The 24193-nt window shown below is 41.7% G+C and overlaps 2 protein-coding genes across 2 annotated transcripts in view; one reads left to right on the top strand and one right to left on the bottom strand.

Annotated features, from left to right (window-relative positions):
* cfap92 (cilia and flagella associated protein 92 (putative)) overlaps nt 1-9445 on the top strand; it is a 14434-nt gene extending 4989 nt beyond the window's left edge. Inside the window, exons 11-15 of the mRNA XM_085352984.1 lie at nt 122-304; nt 611-761; nt 7345-7562; nt 9098-9249; nt 9344-9445. Coding sequence (XP_085209110.1) covers nt 122-304; nt 611-761; nt 7345-7562; nt 9098-9249; nt 9344-9434 — 795 coding nt within the window. The 3' untranslated portion in view covers nt 9435-9445. The remainder of the gene's footprint in view (nt 1-121; nt 305-610; nt 762-7344; nt 7563-9097; nt 9250-9343) is intronic.
* On the bottom strand, nt 7880-24193 carry acad9 (acyl-CoA dehydrogenase family, member 9). Its single transcript, XM_085352985.1, has 18 exons — nt 23927-24193; nt 21369-21462; nt 21141-21242; nt 17703-17809; nt 17526-17626; nt 16034-16112; nt 15777-15948; nt 15616-15689; nt 15460-15535; nt 15301-15371; nt 15094-15213; nt 14884-15012; nt 13452-13531; nt 13173-13299; nt 13021-13098; nt 12011-12139; nt 10137-10209; nt 7880-9852 (listed from the first exon to the last, which is right to left on the bottom strand). Exons 1-18 carry the CDS (start codon nt 24104-24106, stop codon nt 9752-9754), a joined length of 1893 nt encoding a protein of 630 aa, XP_085209111.1. The 5' UTR covers nt 24107-24193; the 3' UTR covers nt 7880-9751.

Genomic DNA, 24193 nt, shown 5'->3' with positions numbered 1-24193 from the left:
ACTTAGTGTATCTTTAAATGTATTTTTCAACCTTTTCTGACACACGGTGTCATTCTAGCTTGCAGAATAGTCTATACATAATGAACATAATGAAGCTAAGTAATTTTTCTGACTGCCTCAGGTGCCTGGGCGCAGGTTTACCTACAGTCAACGGTATAACAGTGCAACAGTGGACCCAGGAGACATTCCATGGAAAACCAATGCTAGATCTTCTTCTACATCTACATTTTGGAATATTAGCACGAGCAAGTCCAAAGTGCACCCTAACCACCCAGATGAAGCTCGTGTGGAAGAGCTGAGAAAGGTAAAGTTCATTTGCAAGTACTGTGCAACAGAAGAGAAATAGGTTTATTGGTATTACTATGAATACACATGGGACAAGGATGACCATGACCATGAGCCAGTATGTTTAGGTTAGGTATAGAATAGCATGTAATATGACATGACTAATAATATTAGCCCTTCTGTTGCTTCAGTTGTCGTGAGCACACAATTATTTATTATCCAATGGCAGTAAGAAAACATTTGTAAGTTCTTTGAAACATCTGCCTAATCTTCAAAGGTTATGTGATGATAGTGTTTTGTAGTTGATAATTCAGTGTGCTTCCAGCCGTGGAGGGAGAACATCCTACATGCCAACACACTGAAACCCACACTTACACGCGACACATGGCCCTGGACTCAACACTCGGAGGACTTTGAGCTCTACAGGAAACCTCCCCGGTTCTTCAGCACCTCTCCCGTGACCATCTACCTGGCTGGTATGGACACAATTAAGGAACTTAATAGCTGAAGTGCAGGATCTTTAAGTGCCTTTTTATGCTTATTTACCCTCTGAAGAGTCCAAAGCACAACAAGGTTCCTCTGAATGTCTGAACTTTGCCTGCAGTCCCAGTATCATTAAATCTTTCTCCATCATTAAGACCATACACGAACAAACTTAATGTGTTGGCAGATGTAGTATTTAAAAATGACAGGAGAAAAAAATCTAGCATATTTGACCAATCACTGTAGATTCAGTGCATCATCAGAGTTCCTGAACTCTTGGAAAGCACAACCTCACTGTACACACTTTCGTGTGTGGCAAGTCTATGTGAATCTTTTTGTTTAGACTCTGGTTCCTCAAATGGAAATCCAGATTTACTAAAGTGTAAAACCAACGTTTAGGGTTGAACATTTATTGTCAGGATTTACTAAAGAGGCGCCGTGTCAAGTTTGTAAATGAAAAGCATGGACAGAGGTGTGTTTGTGGCTGGCCTCACTGTCTTTATTGCAGATGTGTCTTCAGAGAAGTGGCACTTAATGTACATTTCTTACTCTTTTCTGTAGTACTATATCTGTTACACAGTACTGTGCAAAAGTCTTGAGCTGCTTGAGAAGCAAAACATGTTCAAATATACATGGAAATACTTTATATGAGCCAAAAACAGACATTTCTCATCCACTTGGAAGTCAGTATTTTGTATGACCACCTTTATTCTTCAGCACAGCCTGAACTCTGTGAGGCAAAGTATTGTAGACAATATTAAGATGTATGTAAATTTTAGCAATTAAAAGGACAGATCTGAAGTGTGTAGATTAATGACTGAATCTTACTAAAAATGTAATATGCAGCCTCACGTGGCATATCAGACAAACAACATTCAAAAAAGTAAAAAGCTGCCCCAACCCTCTAAGACCATATACAGTTGCTGATATTTCAAATGAAAGAGTTTATCTTTATATGAAAACACAAATTGTCCTTTAGCTCGCACTGTTATGAAATGCTTTGCTGCAGGATGGTAGAAATTAATGAATGGTCATAATTGAAACGATGTGGTTACATCTGTGTTTTATTCGATGACTGCAGCATCATCTGGAACTTAGTGTTCGTACCTGAGGATTTTTATTGCATTCATCTTACTAGTATTGTGGAGTTCATCGAGAAACAGACAAAATCCATGATCTGCACTAAAGTAGTTACAGTTGCAAGAAAAAGCTCACAAACCCCTCAGCAATTGTGTAAATATACAATTTCCAAGTAGAGATAATTATACTTGTTCCTTTTTTCAAGTATAACTGGGATAGCTGTAGCAGCAGGTCATCTATTAATTGAGCGGTTGATGGTTCAATCCCTGGAAGTACTTCAGACCCCCAAGTTGCTCTTTGATGTGTCAGCTTTAGAGAGACAGGGCTTAAGCATTGAAAGAATGGGCGAATGAGACAGGTAGAGCACTATATAAGAACTAGTCCACTCATCATTCCTGTTATTTCTCAACACTTCTCTTTGATTAAGGTCACACCTTTAATTTGGACATTCCAAAACATTATCTTCATTTTTCTTTGACCGTTCTTGTGTATTAGTCTGGGATAGGGCTGTGCGATATGACCAAAATCTCATATCCCAATATAAGACATCTATCTTCCCGATAACAATATAAATCACAAAATGTAACATTTTCTGTAAATTCTGTGAATCTCGGGCAGCTCGACTTGCGTGAAGTGTTTCCAGCTGGGCGTCGTGTACTTGGAGCAGTGTTTTAACTGATGCATGAAACGATACATTTTTAGACATAAGTAACGGCCGCAGTTTTCTTTGTGAGTATTTATTACACGGCGTGCTGCGGGGAAAAGCCTGTTCTAACGTTTGAGTCTAAGGTTTATTTTTTAGCACCTGGCGGCTCTTTTTTGCTTCTCATCCATAAACACGGCATACTCTTTCACGTAATTCAGTTTATTTTGAAAAGTCTCAACACGATCTTGAGCTTTATTGTGAAAGGCTTATGTGGAAAATAAACAAGCGGACACGGGATGGTTTTACCGTCGTTGTTGCTAACGACAATGCATAAAAACAGTCGCTTATCCGTCCGTAGTGTGGTTATATTAAATATAAGAGAAAGAGAGAACTTTAAGAAATTAATTTAGCCACTACAGTGACCATCAAAACCATGAAAAAATATTGCCGTAAACAGTTTATTTTGCGACACCACGAAACAAACGATAGTGTAAAATAAAACGATAGACGTTTTTATATCGTCATCCGATATATATCGTTATATCGAACATCCCTAGTCTGGGACATTCTATTCAGACTCCCTTGGTCCAGAGAAATATCACCCTGACTTTAACTAGTTAGAATAGAATAGAATAGAATAGAATAGAATAGAATAGAATAGAATAGAATAGAAAGTGAAATTTCGGTGTTACACAGCTCTTATAGCAAGGGGAATATAAAATATAAAAGGAAGACACAAAGTGGTCCTATATACATAAGCAACTGAAGTTCGTATACACAGGTAACAATGTACAGAAATATGTATAGAAAAATTGTACAGGGATATGTACAGTATAAAATGTACAGTGAACAAACAGCTGGTGAGTAAGATGACCAAAGGATGTTAAACTGTGTTATAGAGTTTGACAGCTTCTGGTAAGAATGACCTGCGGTAGCGCTCCTTCCTACACTGTGGGTGTAAAAGTCTACTGCTGAACGAGCTGCTCGGTGCTTGTACAGTCTCACATGATGGATGTTAGCTTAGACAACATCCTCTCCTCCCCAACCTGCTCGATGGACTTCTGCGGACAGTCCAGGACAGAGCTGGCCCTCTTGACCAGTTTGTTGAGTTTCCCCCTGTCCCTCTCTGCCAATCCACTCCTCCAGCAGACCACAGCATAAAAGATAGCAGATGCCACCCCAGTGTCGTAAAATGCCCTTAGAGCAGGGCTCTAGACTAACTTTTTGCCATGGGCGTACCGGTACGCCTAACTTAAAAAAGTTAGGCGTACCGGCACAAAAGTTAGGCGCACACAAATTTTATAATAATTTATATAATATAATGTGTTTTTCTGGATACACTGTGCTTTTTCAGCATTCAAAGATTGATGCCACCATGTCAGAGCACTGGCTATGAATTTCAGAAGGATCTGGCCTTAACAGAAAAGTTAGCAATAGTTCTTTTCCTATTACAGCTACATCCACTTCTGTCGTGCCTAGGCTGCTCACTAGGGCTGGGTATCATCACTGATTTCTATAATCCATTCGATTCTGGTTTTCAAAGTCCCGATTCGATTCAATTTAGCCTCAGACAGTCAGAAATATTATAATTCTGATCATTTATCAGTACTGACTTCATCAGAATTGTGAACATCACAGCAGATGCCTTTGTGTGAAAGTAACTGAGAATAAAACACAGGAAAACATGAAGGAGATTTTCCTGGTCTGGCTTTTTATAGCAGATAACCTTAAAAATATTCTACAATGTTCTGCATATAAAGTTTAAATTTCTTCAGTATTGAACAACAGAAAAAACAGGCTTTCTTGTCCGAGGTCATTTAAGTGAAAAAAAGAAAAGAAAAAGACAGCAGCCGACAGCGCTGTAAACAGCGGTAGACTGGTGGGTAATAAGCGAATGAATAATACAGAAAACAGATTGGAGACGAGAAACTGTTCTTGAAGTACAGAGAGAGAGAGAGAGAGAGAGCTAGCTGTGCATGGAGTGTGATTTTAATAGTCGTGGAAGCAAAACAGCAAAATTCATGACGACATTGATCAAATGTGAAGCGCAGTTTGCTGCTTCTTTTGCTGCTGGCTCGGTGAATTTTGGTTGGAGAGAGACAAAACCTGCAGCTCAGAATCAGCGCAAAAAGACGTAAACACAGTGCGGACCGCACGCATCAGAATCGCTGAGCTCCAACAGCGTGACCGTCTACGGGCCATCGGGTGAGAAAGCCGAGAAAGACAAAGTTGATTCTGATGCGTCGGGTCTGTGTTTACGTCTTTGTGTGGAGTCCGTGTACCTGCTCTCATCTGCTGTTCGGTTGTTGTTGAAATGGTTTTGTGAGCTTTAATCTGAGAATCTGGTGTTTCTGGCAAAACACAGTTATATTTAAAAGTCGATTCAGGATTTAATGAATTGATATCGCTTTATTCAAGCTACTCACCTCCCACTTCCACCTGCACTTTCAACTGGACCACGGCCAATCAGAGAGGTCCCGCCCCTGACTATCTCTGATTGGTTTAGTCCACGATAGGGGCAAAATGTGTGTCTGTTGTTGACCATAGGGAAGGTTGCAGATTTTTTTTTTTTTTTTTGCTACCCGAACAGTTGGTCGCACAGGTGCAACCAAATATTTGCACCCATGGCAAAAAGTTAGTCTAGAGCCCTGCTATCACATTCTTACTCAACTGAACAGAACAGAACTTTAGATTCAACATCTTGCCCAAGAATATTTGGCAGACTGGAGTAGCAAAGAGTTGAACCACCATCTCTCTGATTAGCAGATGACTTGTTCTAACTCCTGAGCTACAGCCTCCCCACAACACATCAGTTTGTTGTGCATGGGGCCGCAGAGCAGTCAGGGTGCTCACGCTGAATCTTGTAACAATGGGCATGTGAGGATCAGAACTGGACCACGGAGCAATGGAAGAAGGTGTCCTGGTGTGATTAATTGTGTTTTCTTTCATATCACGTGGATGGCTGGGTGCATGTGCATTGGTTACTTGGGTAACACCTGGCACAAGGATGCATGATAGGAAGAAAGCAAGTCAATGGAGGCAGTGTGATGCTTTGGACAATGTTCTGCTGGGAAACCTTGGGTCCTCCTTCACCCATGTGGATGCTACTTTAACATGTGTCGCCTACTTAAGCATTGCTGCAGACCATAATCCACCCTGCCACAAAGAAAAATGATTCAGGAATAGTTTTTGAGTCACAACAATGAGTTTGAGCTCTTGACTTAACCTTCCCCAGATCCTTTGTGAACATCTTGGCTCAGATACCACAGCACACCTTCAGGTGTGTAATGGATTTGATGATGGGTCAGCAAAAGGGGGGGACCAACACAATACTAGGCAGGTGCTCATAATGTTGTGCCTTACTGGTATCTGACCGAGAGTAGTTTATCTATTTTATTTGTGTAAGAGGGTCCTTTTTGACCTTTCAGAAAGGTGAAAAATCCCACAATTCTTTAGTTCACAAGTGATGCAGACACTAACTCAGTATACAAGCATGTCATGAAACCACAAGGTTTCATTTAAAGCTGTACTGCTGACGTAGAGCTACATTGATTTTCCTGATTCTGATCAAAACAAAGCACCCAAGAATTAGTTTAAGGAAAAAAGTATGTAGTAAGTGACCTATTTACATGAACATAATAATGATTAAATATTAAAATTTTTTATATTAGTTGGAAATTAGACACAGTGGTTCCAGTGGATGATGTATCCCGGCATGCCAGCAGGTTGTCAGACAGAAATAAACAAACGCCAAATGAAAGCAGTTAACAAAAACCACAACACAGCACTCCAATAAGGTTTTAAACATTCACAACAGAGGGCAACATCTTTAATGCATTTTCAAGAGACAGTTTTCCTTTCAGATGTAACTCCACCATGGAACTATTTTCCTGTGGCACAAAGGCAGATCTGTGATCTGTCCAACTAACAAAAAACATATTTCTTAGATTTCAGCACTATGACATGAGTTATGATCTCGAGTGAGTTACATGTTTGGTAACATTTAATGAGACATACGGTGTGCTTACATTTCATGTATGTGTTTTGTTCAGGGACACTGTGAATTAGATATGTAAGTGCAGATCAGGGATAGCTCCCCTACTTCAAATACATATGTCCAAAAATGCCTTAATATTAAGTGAGACAGAGAAACACATTGTCAGAAGACCATATGAAGTTTAGTTGAATTCACAAAAGTGCATGTAATAATGTCACAGTTTGGGCTCTTGTTGTAATTCTGATGGGGTTGAAATGTTGTCTTTTTCAGTCTGTCAAGTCTTCAGTGGAGCTGTGATGCACTTTTACTTTTCTCCACTCACGAACTGTTTGTCTGCAACTTTATTGCAGTTTGTCTGCAACTTCATGAGAAGACTAGGCTCAGCTTCATTTTTAAAAGCAGACAAAACTGGACAAAAACATGGGAGCATACATCATGTGACAGTTACAGCCTATAGTCTCAAAGCCAACATCTAGCAAAGCACAGAATATCTAAGAGTGGATTTTCCTATGTCTGTGTACGCTGCAAGCTTTTTCACTGTACTAAAGGCCAGTATTGATCCATTTTGATTGAAGCTCCAGATGGCAGATATTTAAGCCAGTAGAAGTCTTTGCTGCTGAGTAACACACTCCCAGACTGAGCTGGAGAATAAATTTGGTCGGGCAGAAGCTTAATTGATCTCAGCAGTGTACAGAGTTACTCGTTAATGTGTGCCATGTTATATTTTTCCAACTCTGTTGTAAGCTAAAACCACACCACGCCTGTTAAGTTTATCAGCTGTATGAAGTTTACAGGATGAACTCTTTGGAGTTGTTGATCCACAGAGTTAAGCGTGTGCGCTGTTGATCCTCAGGAGATCGTCTACAGCAGGAGCAGCTCCAAGCAGCCAGAGCTCAGTACAGCCGCTGGAAGAAGCAGCTGCTTCCTGACGGCAGCAACGTTAACTCAGCAGACAACAGCCCCGTCCAACAATTCAAGTGTCACATGAAAGGAAACCTGGAGAGAACTCAGGATATACTGAAAGATCTGCCAAAGAAATATTCACTGAGGAAACCAGGCATGATATTTAAGGTACAGCATTTCCACTCATTCCAAGTGGCACTCAGAATTCAGTACAAAAGAGTACAGCTCAACAACATGAAAAGCCTTCAGAATAACCATGCAGACAACTAAAACTGATCATTAAGGGAAAGTTAAGGTCAGAACTCTTGTATGTGACTGGATTAGCTTACGGTAAGCTAGAGGCACTTAACAAACGAGCAGCTAGGTGTGTTTATTCATGACTATAAAGTGTTTTATTTATTTCACAGACCTGCATTTGTGTTTATTCAAGGGTTACAATAATATTCTCATGACAAATGGCTTGATAATCAAGATTTTTTTTATTATTATTGGATAAATCTTTCATATATTACATGGTTCAGTTTCAAATAGCATAGACTGTATATAAAACTGTGAAGTCACCTGTGTCAAAGATGCATTTTTTGTTTTTTTTTGTGGGACCCTGAAGTCACCATACCAGACAAGAGGCTGAGATTATCAGTTAATGCTTGGTCAGCAACACAAAACTGTACAGGTGTAATACATGAACACTCAATGAATCCAATATTAATAAAATACTTTTAATATTTAATATAATTCCTAGAGTATTTAAAAGTAGAATGGGAGGCAGAGCCTTCAGTTTTCAGGCCCCTCTTCTATGGAACCAACTTGGAATTAAGGTATTTTTTAACTTTTAAGTTTAGGGTTAAAACTTTCCTTTTTGCTAAAGCATATAATTTGGGCTGAATCAGGTGACCCTATAGGTGTATCTTGCTGGGGGATTCCCACAATTGAGTATTTCTTCTTCAGTCACCTTTCTCACTCACTGTGTGTCTATTGACACAGTCTCTTCCTGTTAAAAGGGAGTTTTTCCTTCCCACTGTCGCCAAAGTGCTTGCTCATAGGGGCTCATAGGATTGTTGGGTTTTTCTCTGTATGTATTATTGTAGGGTCTACCTTGCAATACCTTGAAGCAACTTTTGTGATTTCACGCTGTATAAATAAAATTGAATAATTTCACTCTCCAAATTTGGAGCACAAACTTGCTAGATTAGACAATTATGGACTAGAGGTCTGGTTCACTCCCTTAAATTAGCAAAGGTGGTACCTCAGTGAAGTCCAGAAGCTAGCGCTTCTTGTTTAGGAGGTTGCTATGGAAGGAGAAACTAGCCATAGTGACAAAATAGTGATGGCGCTGGCACGGCTGGCAGCCTTAACCCAATTTCCCTCGGGATGAATAAAGTATGATCAGTCAACCAATCAATCAATCAATCAATCAATCAAAAACACATTAAGCCTAGATTATAATCCACTGTGGACGCAGACAGCTGGGGATCCGATGGCCAGGTCCTGTCACGCTACTTTGATGTCCACTTGAAGTCCCATGCATTTTTTTCCAGCTACAGCAGTTCACAAAAGTGTTAACAAAAATGCAACTTTAAAGGCCATTTATGCTACACATGTTTAGTTTAGATCTTGTATACTTGTTTTTCTTTTATCGTCGTGGCTCTTCTTGCACCTAACTGAGGAAATCTTTGAGCCAAGAGCTGCATTTTGTGTTACAGCCTTTTCCTCAACTGTCCGTGATGAACGCTGCTGACAACAAAGCAGAGGAACGGGAGAGAGTGCCTCTGGCTCCAGGCCCATGCGTGGCCTGCAGCCTGGGAAGAAACGCCTTTCCCAGACACAACTCTCAGTACAGCAAGTACCACTACAAGTGAGCTCAAGTGCTGTTTGAAAAGGCAAATGCTGGAGAAATGAAAGAAAGATTTCTGAAGTAATATATGCTTTTTTTCTGTTGCCTCTTACAGTGGATTCTGTGAGCAGCATTCATTTTTGTACAAGCGGACTGCCCTGCCTCTGACAGACAGGGAGAGGAGCATCTTCAGGTTTCAAAAGTAGCATTAAACAACAGTAAAGGTCAGCCATTCAGGAAAACCTGGTGTCCAAACAGGCTCATTAAAACTGCTATCCTGCAAAATTATTCATTATAGCATTAAAGTGAAAGAGCACTTAGGATTGAGTTTCATGTAATGCCATCAGAGTAGAAGTCTGACCCACTGAAGTTATTATTAATATAAAACAGCTAATATTAATCTCTTCATGTTTTACTGAATGTAAAAACAACCACTAATACAAGATTGGAGACGCATCATTGGGACTGGTCAAAATAGTCCAATCAGAATACAGGAAACAGTATTATGGTCTCAGTGGAGAGCTCAGTAAGTTCTTTCGAGAGGGTGAGAGCAGATGTAGGCTCTGTTCTCCAGGACCTGTTTGGCAATCTTCTTGATGTTGGCATCGTTGTTCTCAGGAGAGTCTGAAACGAATTGAGACAAGAATCACAAACCACGCCACACACTCCGATCAGACGTAAACACAGCACTTGATCATAGCGCTGGTTAGCTTAGAGGTCATTAAAAAAGTGCACGGTGTGAAAATGAAAAGCAGCGGGTGGTTCCAGTGTTGGTATGTGCTGTTTGGTGGGGAAATTCCACAACACATGCAAGTCTTTTGTACTAAGATGTTGCTGAAAGAAGAAAAAAAAAAAGTCCCACACGGATCACGGTGCTGTTCTCAATTACCGTTTTGTGTTGTACTTACGTTTTTGCAGCTGAACCATCCAGTAATTGTTCTTAAAGAAGGCATCGTTGCAGAATGTGTTCGCAAGCAGCACCTAAAAAAGCAACACCAGTAAACATTTGGCACCTCTATCTGCAAATACTGTACACATAATTACTGAAAACCAAAGGTGTATTGCGTGCACCCTCACATTTATGGCTTTTAACTACAGTGCAGAGACAGCACAGCGCTGCCCATCTGAAACACAGAGGATAATATGAAGCATTCGCTGCCCTCTTTAAAGGCTTTCTTTCTTAAAGTCTTTGTGTTGAGGTTTTGTTTTGCATCGCTGTTTCTCATTACGAACAGGACTCTTTTTCAGTCGTCTTTACACTCCATCGTCCTGCCCTTCACCTAAATCTGCTCCAGGAACAACCGCTGTTCAAATGAAGGTAGTGTGCTACAGCTTTTACCTCGATCAAATAGTAAAGTGAAAGTAATAAAAGTGACGGCGAGTTTTATTTAACAAGTCTAAACACAAGCTGATCAAAAGCCTAATTAAACACGTCAGCAAGTGAAAGGAAAAAAAGAAAAGAAAAACACACAAATAGAGAATAACAGACGTGGAGCTGTTTTAATTGTTTGCAGAAGGAACCGCTGTCCTGCAGTAAGTGAAAACAGCCAAAACAAACCACACCAGATAAGATTATACGATTTAATAGAGCCTAATAGTGAGGAATAAAAATCACGTTCAAATTCTCCGTGGGGACTTTGATTATGAGCCGTAATGCTGGAACCATCCAAAGTAAACTTCACACGAGCTGCTAGACTCTGAAATGTGTGAATGATGACATGTGCTCCTGTAGAAACCTCATCTGTGTGATGTCAAAGAACTAGTCTAGCCACAAACATCAGTTTGGGTGGTAACCATCAAACTCACAAATAAAGCACTATACCATATCAATAACTAGGGTAGACGTTTGTGTACACACACACAGTTCAAAACAATTACACAATACGATAATGAAAAAGGATTAAATTTGATAAGATTGGCTGTGTGACTAAATTTGTAATTCACCTCAAAGAGCTGAGACATATCCTGCTTTATGCTGCTGTTAGTGTGAAAGTCTTGAGTGTTTGGCCAACAGCAGAGTGTGACTGCACTGCATGTTTGGGAGATTTTCTTCTTGCATCTTACTAATAAATCAGGAAGCTCTACATCCGGTCCACTTCATGTGTACGTGGCATGTGTGTTACTGGGGACCTGAGTAAGTGCTTTGCTGAATGTGATTCGTCATACGTTGAGAAAGTTTGTCCGGTTAGGCCCCTCCAATGAGCCGTTCAAGGGAAACACTGCCAAAAGAAACTACTTGTAACCAAAGTGTCCTCATGCTGACGGTCGAAAACTCAAAGTGGGTCCTACAGAGACAGCTGGACAAGTGAACATGATTTAATCTGAATCTTTTTGTCTTTAGTTTCTTACGATAAATGTGGATGAGCAGTTCTCTAGCATTCGTGTTGAAATGTTGTCCAGAAGTGGTTGGCATGGCTCAAAATTTCACCTGCTGCATTTTCCTCCAACACTAAGACGCAAGCTGAAATTACAGTTGTGTAAACTCCAATTCTTTACAGACTCCTCACGCACGTGAAAACATTAACTCAGCCGCTGTAGGTGTGAGCTGGGCTGCTGCAGGCTCTGCAGTGAACATACCGATGCTTATAGTGTGGGCTAAGTGAGGCAGCTGTTTACTGTCAGCCTTAAACAGCGTAAACACAGAGGAAGTGATGTGTACAGAAATCCTATGAGATCGATGGAAAACTGCTCTCGTTGTGGCAAACAAACAAGTTCAATATGAATATTTATTCTGCGTGTGCGAGACTTCTAAACTGTGTGAGTGTGCACAGAGCGTACAAACCTCGTGGTCGTGATTCCTGAGGCCGATGCTAATGGAGCGGCTCGCTCTGGACAGGACGGCTGTCATAGCGTACATGTGGATCAGCACGTCTGCCACCCTCTTCAGGACGAGCTGTTCGTCCACTATGGTCTGACATCATCGGGGGAGAGGAGGAGAGACATGTGAGGGACAGTTACCTCAACTTTAGCTTTTGTATTTTAGTGACGAAAACCTAGTCGAGTCACTGTGCAAGTACTGAAGAAGCACACGGTTAACTAGCATCGAGCTTTATTGTTGTCCTGTTGCCATGGGTAAAACATGTGAGTAAAACTAATCAAATGAATAAACTGACATAGTTTCCATTTCCATCTAGATTTCAGAGTGAAATAGCAGCTTGGGGCTGATGGGCAGTTAACACGTAGAGCTAAGGAATGAGTTTTCCCTGCATTGTAACACTACAGATAATCAGTCCTGTAATGACACTGTACAATTACAGCATGAGCTGTTAGAGCACGGCTTTGATCCATAGCAACAATTTTCTACTTAAATGCATCAGTTCCTCCACCCTGCCTGCAATGAGACCATCTTCTTTAATAGCTTTGTCCCAATTTCCTGAAAATATCATTAAAGAGAAGAAGAAATGATTTGCATGTGCTGTTAGCCTTTAAACTTTTCACTGCTTATTTTCTTACATGTAAGCAGCCTGAACTTCGATATTCAAACTCTTGGCAAACATTTAAGTCCTCTGAGGAAAGTTTGTGTGTGCTGGATCTAAACCAGTCAAATGATACAGGAACAGAATCTGGAAAACTTTCCGGCTACCAAAAGGTTTATAGCTTCTTTGGGTAAAGCTGTGATTACAAAAGCACAGTCGCGAAACACAATTTGAAGCAGCTGTGTAACAGACAAACACCACCGCTCATTATGAAACAACTTTCATATTTACATGATGAATGGGAAATTTGCTCATAGAAACTGGAAAGCTTTGAGCGGGAAAATCCCACAGCTGCTTTTCCAGAATCAAACGCTACCTTTCCATATCTGTAGAGCAGGCTCTCCACAGTCGACCCAAACAGGCTGACGTTCTGCTCCAGCTTCTTTGCACTGTCCTGCAAACGGAAACAGAAGATTGAAGAGCTTCGACAAAAAACACTTCACTCATCTAACACCACAATTCTCTTACTTCCAAGCTGGGATGCACCACTCCATCTTTCCCCGTCAGGCCGAGGTCTACTGAAGCTCCAAGCGAGGTCCTCAGTTTCTTGCCGACCATGCCTATCGCAAGACCTATATTTCCTTTCTTCATCTCCCTGAGGGCACAAACAACCACGTGCCTCTAAGCACAGGCAAACAGCTCCATATTTTTCTTAGGAAGTGTGAACACAACACAACTAACAGAAGGGGCGATGTAGGACTTAAAAGCAAAAACCTTCAAACCTCAACAACACCTTCAGATTCTTACTTTATTTTCCCTGTGAGGATTTTGCCAGCGTACTGCATTCCAGTGAGAGCGATGTACATCCTCAGGATTTCATTGGTACCCTGTGAGCAAACAGTGGAATTGGACTTAAGTTAAGAGTTTTCTGTGTCACGGGAAATGGCTCTCTGATGGTTGAACAGAGAACTCGGTTGTGAGCAGGCAATGTTTTGCTTTCAAAATCAGCTGGAAACGTGACGTTTTAACGATTTCTTTTATTTACTGCATGTCTTAAGTGAAATGCTGATTCTCTGCTGGGGAGCACGTTTTATTCGTGCAGGCTGTTAGGCTGTACCATACTCACATCACAAATGAAGCCCAGCTGTAAAGTTACATGTACTGATTTGGTGATGCAGAAAATGTTTATACACTTGATTCTAATCACAGAACACACAAACCAAGCCGACCTCAGCTGCACAGTCAATAACCACCAAAGTGAAACCTGTTATCTCTGACTAACGAAGAACGGATGGCCGCGTTGAACTTCCCTCGCACTGTACCCCGCAGGTGTGCGTGTAGGAGTGTGTGGGATTCTCTGCTGTAGGTAAGCAGGGAATTTTGCTACATTGTATTTTCAAATTTTAAACTTTCTATCAGTAACAGTGAGTGTGACTGACTGACACAGTGAAGGGCTTTGATAATGATGGGTCTGGAGCTTTCTATGTAAAGTGCCCGAAGATGATGTGTTTCACCTCAAAATTAACTGTTTACTTCAATTTCATCTATTAAGAGCTTTGTTTCAACAGTAAAATATGCCACCTGGTGGTTGCTGACAGAATGAACCGTCTCAACAGTCCAGTATCTTTCACACAAGGATTTTAAATTTGGCAGCACAGTGGTTGCCTCACAGCAAGGACGTCCTGAGTTCAATTCCAGTTCCAGTTCTGGGGCCTTTCTGTGTAGAGTTTGCATGTTTATCCCATATTTGTATGGGTTCTCTCCGGGTACCGGCTTCCTCCCACAGTCCAAAGACATGCAGTTAGTGGGGTTAGGATAATAGGTGTGAATGTGAGTGCAAATGTTTGTTTGTCTCTATGTGTTGTTAGCCCTGTAACAGACTGGTGACCTGTCCAGGGTGTACCCTGCCTCTCGCCCTAAGACAGCTGGGATCGGCTCCAGCGACCCTGACAAGGTTAAGCAGAAGATTCAAATTCCCAATGACCATAAAAATACTGGGATTTGATACAGCATTACAGTTTGGAAGACAAGGTTTAACAAATGAACTGTTAACAGTTTTTTGATGTGTGTCATGGAGAGGAGAGGGGGGCACAGAGTTCATCTTAACTATGGCTGGGCAAAAAGCTGAAGGGCAGGCAAGATTCGTTTTTTGAAAAGGAAACAAATACATACGGTTTCACTCTAGCACAAACCAAGACTATATCTAGCCCTCAGAGTTTAAACACTTATGTATGAGTACCTCAAAGATGGGCAGGATGCGGCAGTCCCTGACGAAGCGCTCAAAGGGATAGTTCTTGGTATAACCCAGACCTCCGAGCACCTGAAGAGCCTCGCTCACACAAATCCAGCCTCCCTCCGAGCTGAACACCTGTACCGAAGATGAGGAACACACACCGTGAGTAGTTTCATAAAAGTTTCACCTGAACACAGACGACAGAGCAAGTGGTACCTTGACCATGGCTGCCTCCAGAGAACAGTCTGGAACGCCCGGTCTGTCCATCATCCCTGCTGTCAGGTATGCCATGCTCTCCATCACGAAGGCATTGAGGGCCATCATTGCAAACTTCTCCTACAGAAAGCATAGAAATCACAGTATTTAGTCACTTCTGATCAGACTGGAAGGTGTCACAAGCTTCCAAGTGAGGGGAGAGCATACCTGGATCATACCAAACTCACTCAGGCTTTTGTTAAACTGCTTCCTGGTAGCGGCATACTCAGATGTCAGCTCTACAGAAGGCCAGACAGAGAAGCCAGACTTAATAAACTTAAAACACTCACAACCGCTACCCAGTTAAAACAACAGCTGAGTGCTTACCGATCAGCTTTTTAATCATTCCAGCACAGGAGCTGCCCATACTGAACCTCCCCGAGTTCAGGATGTTCATGGCGATCTGTCCGACACGCAGCACATGTTTACAAATATTACAGAATCTCCGTTGTGTAGACAGATGAAGCTGGCTTTAGAGCTTACCTTAAATCCACCTCCAATTTCTCCGATCACGTTCTCTACTGGTACTGGGACATTATCGAAGGACAGCTCACAGGCTGAAAGGTTACAGCGTTGAAACATAAATGACATGAAAATGGCCCAGCGTCTATCAAACTGCCTTTAAGTGTTGATGAAAGGCTTACTGTTGGATCCCCTGATGCCCAGTTTGTCCTCAGGCTTGCCGCTGGCGATCCCTCCAAAAGCCCTCTCCACGATGAATGCAGATATCTTGTCTTTCTTTACACCATCTACTTCCACCTCAGTCCTGGCGAACACGGTCATGATGTCCGCCATGCCTCCGTTTGAAATCCAGATCTGACAACATGATTCAAGTCAGGAGCTTCAGTCAGAGGCTGAGTTGAAGTCTGAATTAAAACTTGGTGGAAACTGTTCCTCTCACCTTGGAGCCGTTGATCAGGTAATGTTTTCCATCTTCAGACAGGGTTGCACGGGTCTGAATGGAGGCTGCGTCACTGCCACTGTAACGGACAGGCTGAGTGTCAGTGGAGCAAAGACAGCTACGTGCTCAGGCACATGGCGTAGATGCCATCATCACTGTGTTAACGCTGGCTGATGCATCACATTGGGTTTTCAATGATGACTTTGGCTTGCAGTGATTTGAAAACAACCTCACTGTTTAGTTCACTTCAAGCAAATAACACAATGAGCCTTTATCACCAAGTACTAATCAGAGGAAGGAAAAGTGGGAACACGGGTTCTGTGGGTGTTTCTGTGGAGTCCAATCCAAACAGCTAATGGTCTCTATAAATACATAGTGTTTCTAAAGTCATTGGGAAGTGATTCAACATCTGTGACATCAGTCTTTATCTTGATTAAACAATGTCCTGATTTAGGCTGTAATCATGGTGCTCTGTACAGTGTCCTGAATCCTGTAACCGCCATCTTTAACCACCGTTTGGTGCCCTGTGGGCGTCAACGCTGAGCAGTGACTGAGAATGAACCTGCAGATACAATCAGCTGAGACGCTTATTTTCAGGTTGCTGGGTTTTAAAACGTAAACTGCAGCCAGTTACCTGGATGGAGCCTGACGCACACTGACAGTTTTCATACTGGGAGTCTACTGACAGTTGCCAGGCTACCCCACAGCCCCCTAGTAGATGCAAACGTAGAATAAATGTGATTTTTAGGAAAGCTGACATCTGATTTTGAGGTCAAGATCTCCAGGATCACTGCTCGTCTGAGATTTTCAGTAGCTGTACCTACGTCACCTCGTTCTCAGGTTATCTTATTCAAAAATTAGAGGGGCCACGCCGCCTACCTCAGATGTTTTACTAGTCTTCTCCTGTCCAGCTTTGTTAAACCTGTGTGAAATGTAGCTTCAGCTTTCTGTTTGTTAGCTTTTCTGCTGTTGTACCACATCTGCTTCAAGGTTCAAAATGTTGTGTGTTCATAGAGCTATGTTCTTCTGCATAGTGAGTGTTTGTTTGAGTTACTGTTGCCTTCCTTTTAGCTCACAGCAGTTTGGCGACTCTCCTCTGACATTTTCTCGCAGGCAGCTGTCACTCACTGGATAGTTTCTCTTTTTCTGACTAAACCCTACAGATGGTTGTATGAGACAATCCTAGTAGTTTCTGAGATACAAGATCCAGGCCACATTCAACGGCACTAAAACCACCCTTCTTCCCCACTCTGATGCTGGGTTTGAACGAGTTTATATGCCTAAATGACTCTGATATTGAGTTGCTGCCTTGTGACTGGACGATCAGATATTTGTTCTAATAATAGTTCAACAGGTGTACCTAATGAAGTGGCCAGTGGGTGTAGAGATAACCTGTTATTTGTGTTCATCAGACTGTGCTTCACTGCTGTATGAGCAGAGTTGGAGCCACAGAGGAGAACGCTGCGGATGACATGTGCATGGTGTTCTTTACCTTCCGGGCTCTGTCAGACAGAAAGCTGCGATGTGCTCCCCTGAGGCCAGCTTGGGCAGATACTTTTTCTTCTGGGCTTCATTGCCTGCTATCAGGATCCCCTGAGAGCCCACAAATGTGTTAGCAAATCCTCCAGATTGTCCACATTGCAGACACAACTCCGTATTGTATTTTTACCTTCAGTCCAATGGCTTGATGAGCAGCCAGTGTGACGGCGATGGAGCCGTCTAAGGCAATGATCTCATTCAGTCGTGCATAAATGGTGTGGGATAATCCAAGACCCCCTGGGATTGAAAAACAAATGATAAACAATAAAAACAGAAACTGCCCCACTGTGTCTCGCAGTGGGGCAGTTTCTGCATTTCCATCTAGCATGGATGTGTCAGAGAGACAGCTGTGGAGCCATGATGAAGTCAGGATCGTAGTGATGTTTCAGGGAAACCCCACTACGGTCGATATGTAGCTTTGACTTGAATCTGTACGTGTAGAAGCTGCACTGAGGCAGGAACCATATCTAAATCTAACAGCATGCCACCTGTTCATTAAAGCATTTCTGCGCTGAGCTCAGACAGAGTACCATTTAGATGTCAAGTGTGAGAGCTTAATTGAACCTCTTGTGCCATAAAATACACCCAAATATACTGACCTGATACTTGAAACGCTGCTGATTAACAGCAGATAACATACTAATATACTCATAAAGTAATGACGTTAAATGTTTAAAGTCCATTCAAACAGTATTTCAGTATTTTAAACTGCGCTCTGGGATTCATGTCTCCATGTGTAAAACAAAGCTGTTTGTAGAGTCTGTGATCTTCTTCTTCTTCTGTCTATCCTCAACACCAGACCTGCCATAGCAGATGGCTGCCATCACTGAGCCTGGATATGCCAATTAAAAAGGAGTTCTTCCTCCCCACAGTTGCAAAGTGCTTGATTACAGGGGATTGCTGGGCTTCTCTCTAATACCATACAATTGTCATCAGCCATGCCACGAGATGAATGCTTTGTTTTAAACTGACATACATTAAAAAAAATGTTCTGGGAAGTTAAATCCCCGCAGTGGGTGCAGCTACATATTTGATTTGGCACAGATATGATGCCAGATGTAGTTCCTGATGCAACCCTTCCATTATCCAGTGTTGGCTGGCACTAAGTGAACACTAGCTTGCAACCTCCTGACCAGATGTAATACCATCTGGAAAGCATCTGATTGACAACTGCCTCATTTTTTAGCATGATAATGAATCCAAACACAGTAGCAGCGCAGTAAAGCCATACCTGGAGAGACAAAGACGCAGTGCACACTATAGGTCATGCACTGGCCTCCCTAGAGCCCAGACCCCAACATTATCGAGATCATCAACACAGAACGAAAGGCAGCCGACATCCAAACAAGAGCTTTGAATATCATCCAAACAGCCTGGAGAGATATTCCTGAAGAACACTTAAACAAAGCTGCCTGAGATAGTTCAGACAGTCATACGAATATGGAGTTCCAACATTATTGGAATTGTACAAACTGTGTTTGTTATGTTTACACATTTCAATAAATCTCTCCGTGTATTTCCCATTTTCTGAGCAGAATGTAAAGAAATGAAGGACAGCTCCAGCACATTAGTGTAAATCACTAGCTTGAAACCATAGATTATATATAAAATATGGATCCAGCCACTGTGACGTCATGCTTTGAATGTTGCCATCTTGGTTTTCTGAAACCAGCTGTTATGAGCTAAATGTGGGTCTGACTGAGAAACCAAAGGTTGGTGGTTGTGGTTTGTATCATATCCAATTACACACCAAGTTTAATTATGGAGTTCCACAGGGTTCAGTGCTAGGACCAATTCTGTTTACATTATATATGCTTCCATTAGGAAGTATCATTAGAAGGCATCACATACATTTTCACTGCTATGCATGAAGCCAGATAACACACACCAATTAGTTAAACTGCAGGAATGTCTTAAAGACATAAAGACCTGGATGGCCGCTAACTTTCTACTTCTTAATTCAGATCAAACTGAGGTTATTGTACTCGGCCCTGAAAAGCTTAGAAATATGGTATCTAACCAGATTCTTACTCTGGATGGCATTACCTTGGCCTCCAGTAACGCTGTGAGGAACCTTGGAGTCATTTTTGACCAGGACATGTCCTTCAACGCACATATTAAACAAATATGTAAGACTGCGTTCTTCCATTTGCGCAACATCTCTAAAATTAGAAATATCCTGTCTCAGAGTGACGCTGAAAAACTAGTTCATGCATTTATTACTTCCTCACTGAAAAGCCTTCAGTTAATCCAAAATGCTGCAGCAAGAGTCCTGACAGGGACTAGAAAGAGAGAGCAGATTTCTCCTGTTTTGGCTTCCCTTCATTGGCTTCCTGTTAAATCCAGAATTGAATTCAAAATCCTGCTCCTCACATACAAGGTCTTAAATAATCAGGCCCCATCTTATCTTAATGACCTTGTAGTACCATATCACCCTATTAGAGCACTTCGCTCTCGCTCTGCAGGCCTACTTGTTGTTCCACGAGTATTTAAAAGTAGAATGTGAGGCAGAGCCTTCAGTTTTCAGGCCCCTCTTCTGTGGAACCAGCTTCCAGTTTGGATTCAGGAGACAGACACTATCTCTACTTTCAAGTTTAGGCTTAAAACTTTCCTTTTTGCTAAAGCATATAGTTAGGGCTGGACCAGGTGACCCTGAATCCTCCCTTAGTTATGCTGCAATAGACGTAGGCTGCCGGGGCATTCCCATGATGCATTGAGTTTTTCTTCTTCAGTCACCTTTCTCACTCACTATGTATTAACAGACCTCTCTGCATTGAATCATATCTGTTGTTAACCTCTGTCTCTCTTCCACAGCATGTCTTTTATCCTGTCTTCTTTCTCTCACCCCAACCGGTTGCAGCAGATGGCCCCGCCCCTCCCTGAGCCTGGTTCTGCCGGAGGTTTCTTCCTGTTAAAAGGGAGTTTTTCCTTCCCACTGTTGCCAAAGTGCTTGCTCACAGGGGGTCATATGATTGTTGGGTTTTTCTCTGTATGTATTTTTGTAGGGTCTGCCAATATAAAATACCTTGAGGTGACTGTTCTTGTGATTTGGTGCTGTATAAATATATAAATAAATAAAAGTGAGTTGAAATAAATGCCACTACGGGTGTCCACACAATCAGACTTCTTTTCTGCAACCACAGGAGGAAGTTGCCCTCTGCTGGCCAATGAAAAGAGTGCAAGTTTCAGGCACTGCTTCACCGGCTTTGCTTTTCAGAAAGAAGGAGCTGCATCCATCTGTTATGTATAGTGCAATGTTGAAACTAACTAGTAGCCTTAGAAGAGTTGTGTATAAAAGCTACATAGTCACACAAATTATATGAGGGAGGTGTCGTCCTTAAAAAAATACCCTAAATAAAAGAATGTAAAAATAAGTAACAACACAGATCAAAGTATTAGTATAATGTCCAGAACATTGCTCTTAACTTCTAACTTCACTTTGGGGCAAAGTCGGGTGGAGTTAAAGTTCATCTCAAAAATGCTTTGAAATCAATTTTCACTCATATTTTCAGATGGATCCCGAGACACGAGACTATCTTTTAGAAGGGCTTTGTTAAAATCATCTCACCGTATTCTTCAGGAATCATGATTCCAAACAGCCCGAGATCCTTCAACCCCTGCAGAGTCTCCAGGGGAATTGTGGCCTCTCTGTCAATTTTTGCTGAGTCAACTGGCAAAGAAACCCCAAAACAAAAACAAACAAAATCCAGCAATTCCAATGTCAGTCATTTAATTCCTCTGATAAATCATATCTGAAAGTCATTAATCACGTGCATGTACTCAATTCCCACCTCACCATCATCACTGAAGAACTTCTCTACCGGTGCAACAAGCTGCTTTATCTCCTCCACCTCATCATTTCCAATTTCTGGATAAGGGAAGACCTCAGCCTGGAGAACGAAACAGGCCTTTTTAGAGATCGTAACAGGGTTATGCATCTATGTTACCGTCCAAGTCATATTTTTGTGTTATATAGTTATATGCTTCTAATCCATCATGTGGTGACAGTGTGAAGCATGAAATCCTGCAGATAAAGCTGATGTTCATATTAACTATGAGAAAGGAGAAAAAGGTCATGTCTGTAATTCTGACTGTGGCCTGTAGGGCTGAACGATTATGGAAAATAATCTAATTGCGATTTTTTGCCCCAATATTGCGATTGCGATGCGATATGCGATTATTTTTTAAGGTCTTTGTCTTCTGTATTATTAAACAAAGACAAGCAATACATCATATAGTATGGCCAATACTATATTACATTAATTTTAAACTGTTCTTTCCTGGAAGACAGACCTCTGTTATGATGACATGAGGTGATGCATGAATTGATGACTGACATTTTTATTTAACTTCTTCAATCACAACAGTATATTTGAACATACACAATAGTTTATTTTTAGCTTACAAACATCTGAGCATAAAGTGCTGACAAGGAACCCTGGTGTAAACATTAAAATGAAAGTCAGTACAATGTGCAGATTGCAGAAATATACATAAACAAAATCAGTGGCTTTACCACACTCAGTTTTTCGACATCTGTGAACTACTAGACAGTCATTCAATTAAAAAATAATATTAAATAAATAAAACTAATAAATAAAAAATACACACATCTTACTGATCTCTGCAGTCAGTAACATTACACATAAAGTGCAAACATAATAGCAATTGTATAAACACACACACAAACACGCCTTTAAAATTTAAAGGCGTGAAATTGGACGGTCTAGTTCTGATTAGCGTCACCGCTGTCTCGGTGGAGTTTATTAAACTCGGCCGTCTGCTTCTTGCTATCTAAAATATAACCAGACACTGGCGTAAATTCTCGACTGTCTCATACTTCTGTTTAATAAGTTTTCTGTTTGACGTTTAGTCAGCTGTGTGAAAACCAAGGAGGAACCCACCCGGGGGATTAATAAAGTTTTATTTTATCTAATCTAATAACTTTAATCTCAGCCAAACCGATTTACTCACGAACAAACAAAACACTGAAAAAAGCCCAACAATAACATTTTTAGGTTGTCTAAGTGACTTATATATTACGTTTAACCCGAGCAGCGAAACTCCGCGGTGATCTGAAAATGATGTGCCGGGAGTTGTGCCGTTCTCGGCCGCATCAGTAACCCTCGAGCTCCCGGCTAGCTGTCGAGCTGGTGGGTAGCAGACGCCTCTGAAAACGTCGAAGCACTTTTGCAAATATGGGATATCTTGATAAACCGAGCAGATATTTGATGTTTACACAACTACTTTCTCGCCTGAAAATATGTTAAAAGTTTATTTTGTGACCCAGAAAGATTAGTATGAGTAATTTTAAAACTTAGTAGCGGCCGCCATTGCTGGAAACTGGAGTTTGGCTGGGCCGCGCTATGAATTCTGGGATATGGTAGTAATTTGGACAGCCTTCGGCACGTCGCTGTGACGTAATCGGTCTACAAATGCGGCCTCAGGAGGATGCAGCCCATGAATTTGGACATGTCCAGAGTATAATCGCAGCCTTTGCGGTTAGAAAATTGCACTTGATCATGTCGCGATATTATCGCAAATGCGATATATCGTTCAGCCCTAGTGGCCTGGTTTTAAATGATTCTGAACCAGCTCACCTGCCCATCAGCATCCAGGGTTTACTCAGAATGGTGCAGAAACCACGCAGTGAGTGGCAGGTACAGAACTGTAAGACTGCAGGCAGCAGAAACGTGACTGAAAAGTAAAAGCTGGTGTGGTGAATCAAGAGCATGATTCCCCTGTGCTGACCTGCCTTGTGCCAAAAGTAAAGACTGATGTTGCTGTGTAGGGAATCTTTTCTCTCCACACTCTGAGATCCTTGAAGCAATCACAGCACTGTAAGGGTTGTTGGTAACCATGTGCATCCCTTTATCGCCATGATTTACCCTCTTTTAATGGCCTTTTCCAGACTCCAGAAACAAATCCTGCAGAGAGGCCTTGGGATGTGTTATAGAGGGAGACTGAAAGCGTGAACGGTGTGATGATTCATGTCAACATGGAGGACTCTAAAGAAAGACGTTTCCACTGTGTGAGATAAACCGACCTTCCTACACGGTAGCTGGTTTTACTTTGGGTAGATATTTAAAGTCTCTTTCACCATTTACCCCAAACAGGTGTGACAGTGCCTCAGCCTCAGTTTTTTCAAGCTTCCCTGCATTTTATGCGTCTTATTTTTCTGGTGTTGCGTCTAAGGCCCTTTGTTTCGTAAACGATACTTCTTTCAAAGCTAGAACGCTGGTGATTGTTAGCTTTGAATATAGTTATCATCTAAAGTACAAAGTCTTTTCTGAGACGACTTCCTCCGCCCGTCACTAACTTTGGAGAGGCTTTCTGGCAGCTCTTTTCCTTTACCTTGTTCACTTGACCGAGGAACAGATCCTTCGCATACGCCAGGTGTCTGCAGTGAGTTTTAATGCTCCTCCGCTGCTGCAGTCTCAGCTCTTCTTGCCCAGCATGCCTCGCGTGACAGCCAAGCAACCGCTCTCCGATTCGAAAGGTTCGAGAGACGATTAATCTGTTCATGTTCATCATTCTATTAGCAAAGATCTCTACTTCATACAGCCATCGGTCTGCTCCCGAACCCAAGCAGCAAAGTACCTTTCACCCGTTTCTGTCCCA

This window comes from Diplotaxodon limnothrissa, linkage group LG5, assembly GCF_057381915.1.
Source record: "Diplotaxodon limnothrissa isolate DT_005_m linkage group LG5, D_limnothrissa_male_GT1.1, whole genome shotgun sequence".
Classification (NCBI taxonomy): domain Eukaryota; kingdom Metazoa; phylum Chordata; class Actinopteri; order Cichliformes; family Cichlidae; genus Diplotaxodon; species Diplotaxodon limnothrissa.
The sequence above is the reverse complement of the archived record's forward strand: the minus strand, read 5'-3'. Positions and strand labels throughout refer to the sequence as shown.

What these genes read in the sequence shown, in the direction of transcription:
- acad9 (XM_085352985.1), bottom strand. Translation starts at nt 24,106, where the DNA reads ATGATGAACATGAACAGATTAATCGTCTCTCGAACCTTTCGAATCGGA. An exon ending in GTGAGTTTGGTATGATCCAG is followed by an intron (nt 15,214 to 15,300) that starts GTATGCTCTCCC and finishes TGCTTTCTGTAG; the next exon opens with GAGAAGTTTGCAATGATGGC. An exon ending in TCAGGAATCACGACCACGAG is followed by an intron (nt 10,210 to 12,010) that starts GTTTGTACGCTC and finishes TTGCTTTTTTAG; the next exon opens with GTGCTGCTTGCGAACACATT.